Source organism: Pteropus alecto, unplaced genomic scaffold (genome assembly GCF_000325575.1).
Source record: "Pteropus alecto unplaced genomic scaffold, ASM32557v1 scaffold50, whole genome shotgun sequence".
NCBI lineage: Eukaryota > Metazoa > Chordata > Mammalia > Chiroptera > Pteropodidae > Pteropus > Pteropus alecto.
This window is the reverse complement of record NW_006431918.1, coordinates 7,769,934-7,774,338: the sequence shown is the minus strand read 5'-3', so window position 1 is coordinate 7,774,338 and position 4,405 is coordinate 7,769,934. Positions and strand designations below refer to the sequence as shown.

Below are 4,405 nucleotides of genomic sequence, written 5' to 3'. Positions count from 1 at the left end.
AGTATAAGTAAAAATACTCCGAAGCACACTAATTGTTAGGGAAATGCAAATAAAAAACACACAATAAGCATAACTAGATTCCACCTCACACCCATTAGGATAGCCGATTGAAATTTAAACACACACACACACACACACACACACACACACACACACACACGTAGTGAAATAAAGAAAAATCACTTACTCGTTCCTTCTATAAGCAGTTCTTGTCCATGGCTACCCAGAAGTGTTCGAGAAAGAAAAGGTGCAAAATCCACAAAAATCTCTCGCAGAAGAGGAGCTGCCTTTTCCAAAGCATGTTCAAGTCTCTCTGTAATACTAGCATAAAGATGTTAAGTTACTCCAACTATACATTACATTTTTATCAATTTCCTGGTTTTTAAAATGGGTTCCCACAGAAATGTAAAATTGTGTGAAAAATTAAAAACTACCTGAAGACTCATTATTGCTATGCATACCCTTCCCTCTGCCTGGAACATCCTTTTGATTCTGTTCTCTATATTTTGACCTCCACCCTGACAACCTGGTTAACACCCACTGCAAGCATCAGCTCTTATTGGACATTTTAACTAGGGTGTTCAGAGCACTCAGTTTTAGCCCCTATAACCCAAACAAACTATCTAAAGTCTTTATCAAATTTGCCTATTCACCACTAAACCATCAGCACTCTGAGTTGAAGAACTATGTCTTCATTTCTAAGTTTTCAGCTGCAGCATACAGTAGAGACTCAATCAATGTTTATAAACAGAAAGGATCAGTTCATGTTCTTTTTCATTTACATCTAATTCTATATAACAATTTCTAATGCAATCTGAACAACTTTCCATTTGAAAACAGTACACTTTATTGGCACATTTATAATGATTTCAGTATATACATTAATATATGTCTTTGTGACCATATGTATATTTGTACATATATGCATATACACAAAAACACATTTAACACATATAAAAATATATTTAATGAGTTGAAAAAAGCTCCCACATTTCAGGAATTCAGAGGTATCCACATTTTCAGTTTTTAATTTATAAACCAAATACATACACAAACAGCCACTACTTATCTACTATTCACATCAAAAGCATTTCTTATTCATACTACCAACGAATTGCTACTGAAACTATCAACTGGCAAGGTACTGGAAATTTCTGCTGTCACTGACCATCTCATGCCAGCTGCTACCCTTAATACTATTCCTCTCTATTTATCTCACAGGCCCTCTTACCCCTGGACGGCACTCCAACTGCAAGCCTAACACTCGCAGTACCTAAGTGCCTGTGTTTGTGGAGTGCTACGGATTCTCCAGCTGTGGTAAGGAGGATGAAGAACTCTGGCCACAAGGGCTCTAGTGGTGGGAGTATTCACAGAATTCCAGGTGAGAATCTGAATTGCATGTTACAAATTAAACAGGTTAAATGACAGTAACTATCTACAATTCAGTATCACTATGGCTTTGGTTGACTGGCTTTAACTTTTTATTTCAGCATTTTACTTATGAAAGAGGAATAAGAAATTTTAAACTTTCAGTTTATAATCATATGAAACACAGAGCCATAAGCTCCTATCTGTGTAATTACATATTTGTATGCATATAGCATTTATTAATCACAGACACTTCCCATGAAACTTTTATATCTCATAATCTTTTAAAAGAAACTCTTAAAATACTCCTATGCATCTAAAAGCCATGTAAGTTTCTAAAAACAGAGACAAAAGAAAGTTTAAAAAAAAGAACTGTAGGTAGACAGTTTAAAGAGTCATCAAAAGGACTAAATCACACATGTCCGAGTTTGCAGCTTGAATACCTCATATTTGAAACTTGGTCTTGTGGAACTGAACCAACTTCTGGAACTGAAGGTAATTTTGCACTAGATGATCTACTACCTATAAAAAAATAATAATCATTTAAAGGAATTTTCTAGTTTTAGATACAAAGGTTCAAACAAAAGGGATATCTTTATATCAAGTCAACAAAAAATATATTATAATGCATTATTAAATGCCCATTATAATTTCGATAACATTAAAATCTACCAGTTAACAAGGTTTTTCTTGAATCATTTACTATATAAACCTCAGTTACACATCCTATTATCACACCAGCCAATTCTTCCGTCCATTAGATGAAGAGGTAATAGAATAGTGAATTCTAAGTAAGATAGGGTTGCAATCCTTTCTGTTCAATGTCAAGTGGTAATTGAGATTTATAAGTAGAAACATTAATTAAAGCAAAAAACAGAAATGGCTAATTCCAAATTTAGCTTTAAATAGGTATTACCTCCATTTACCATGAAAACTGTCCTTCCTCAGTCACCAACTTCTGCTATACCCTAACTGTTTTTGAGTCTAGTCTAGCAAACACAACCCAGTGAGAAACTTTTCTTAAATGATTCAAGCAGAATTTATATTCTCTCATTTGTATCTTCACTGTAATTAGTGTATAATCTACTATTACATTTGTCACACTGCATTTCAACTGCATTTTTAAATAAATGTCCATCCTACTATAATCTTTTTGAAAGCAGAGACCTACCTCATCATTGTATCCATCTATCTCTAGAGCCTAGAGAATCTGACACAATAGAGGGTCTCAACTTATGTTCATTGCAGAAATTACTCCCTTAATCATTCCCATCTTCACTTTTCAATAGGTCAATCTTCCCACCTGGTATATACTTCTCTCTTTATTTCCTACTATTTTATGTCCCTATTTTGTTCTACCTACTGTATAAAATTAATTTTCGCCATGTAATCTTACTCTCCAATGAATACTCCCACATACCCTTAAATACTCTTGTATACCTATATCATTGAATGGCCAATTCACCCTCTTATAGTATCAAGTGCTCAAACTATTTTGTCCTAAACAAGAATCATTGTCTTTATGTTTTCAGCAAATAACTGTGCTTATAAAATTTACTTAGCAAGAGAAAAATAATCACCAAGAAATTAACCACCCATGTCAGAATTAAAGAATGGATAGGAACGGAAAGAACATACATTATGCCATAAGACTTGGAAAAAATGAGTCTAAAAGACTAATCTGGAGGATAATTTACTGAGGCTTGAAAAGTTTTAAAAAGCTCAAGAGTAGGGGAAAAATAAAGTTCCTGTTTAAGGATCAGAATGCATAAGAGAATGTCATTAAATTTAAACTAGGAGAAGAACCTGGAAAAAAAAAAAAAAAAACAGGGAGAGTCATGTCTAAGGCCAATATGAGGGAGAAGGAGGAAGAATGGACACATATAGTGTGAAATGTCCCTCTATGACACAGGGACCATAAAGTCACTGGAATCTGAGTTGGATGGTATCCTAACGACCTGGAGCGTACAAGTACAGGAGATATACTCATCTTGCTTGCAGATGCAATTCAGGAAATGAAGTTTCAGTTTCTAAGAGCAATATACTAAAAGGGTGTAAACTTAGTATTAAGGTAAATGCAGACTAAAATCTCATCACAATTCTATAGAGGGATAGACCAAGAAAGGCAGCAAACATATTGAAGTAAATCAAACAAAGAATATGCAAAGCTGATAATCAAGGAGAGAAGAGGGGTTCAATGGATCCTGGAATATATGCACTATCAAAGGTCTGATGCTTTTGATCTGTTTTCAGAATTTCAGGCATGGGTATACTGGAAGTACATATAAGAGACAAGGTGGTGTGTACAGAAAGACATGAGACAGAAGAAGGAATGCTCATGGAGGATGTACAAAGAAAGACGGTAGAAATAGATAAGAAGGTAGAAAAGTAGCCTCTGACAGCAGGGAGCTGATCTGGTAATATCAACTAGGCCCACCAATCCTGGTGTTGTTAAGAGCTGGCTTAGAACCCAAAGGTAGGTCTTGGTGTTCTCTCACTGAATACAAACTATTTCATAAAACATCAACATCAGACAAAGCCATGTTATGACCATGACGAATCAACATAAAACAATACCACTCTGTAATCAGGTTCCAACAGACAAAAACATAAATTCCATCCAAATATCAAAGATGACCAAACATTCCAAATCCTAATATAAATGATGACTGTTTCTTTGTAAATTACAGCTTTAACTTTAGTTTCTTTGTAAATTACAGCTTTAACTTTAAGTTTTCCATGCTTCTAGGTAATATTTATTAAAATATCTAATCATAGAATTACTGAAGCTTCCTGACAGTATCCAATTCAGAGGAAAACCTCAATTCCTTAACTCTTCCTCCAAATCACCTGATAAAAAGTCAACTCCTACAATAATTTTTTTTATTAATGAAACCCCAAGTTTCTCCATTGTGTACATTCTTCCTCACTGAACTTATTCAACCACAGGTTTACTCCTGGTAGTCTTTAGTTGGAGGACACTGACAGCGATTTAGATGAAAACAGGCAGAGAAAGACAGCAATTGCAGGCTCATTA

At 34.6% G+C, this 4,405-nt stretch overlaps 1 protein-coding gene across 1 annotated transcript in view; it reads right to left on the bottom strand.

The window, feature by feature from the left end:
- Positions 1–4,405, bottom strand: part of LRBA (LPS responsive beige-like anchor protein) — a 558,252-nt gene that overhangs the window by 412,678 nt on the left and 141,169 nt on the right. The window contains exons 34-35 of the mRNA XM_006906268.3: positions 1,812–1,890; positions 188–321 (exon numbers count right to left, since the gene is read on the bottom strand). Of these exons, the coding sequence (XP_006906330.1) occupies positions 188–321; positions 1,812–1,890 (213 nt within the window). The remainder of the gene's footprint in view (positions 1–187; positions 322–1,811; positions 1,891–4,405) is intronic.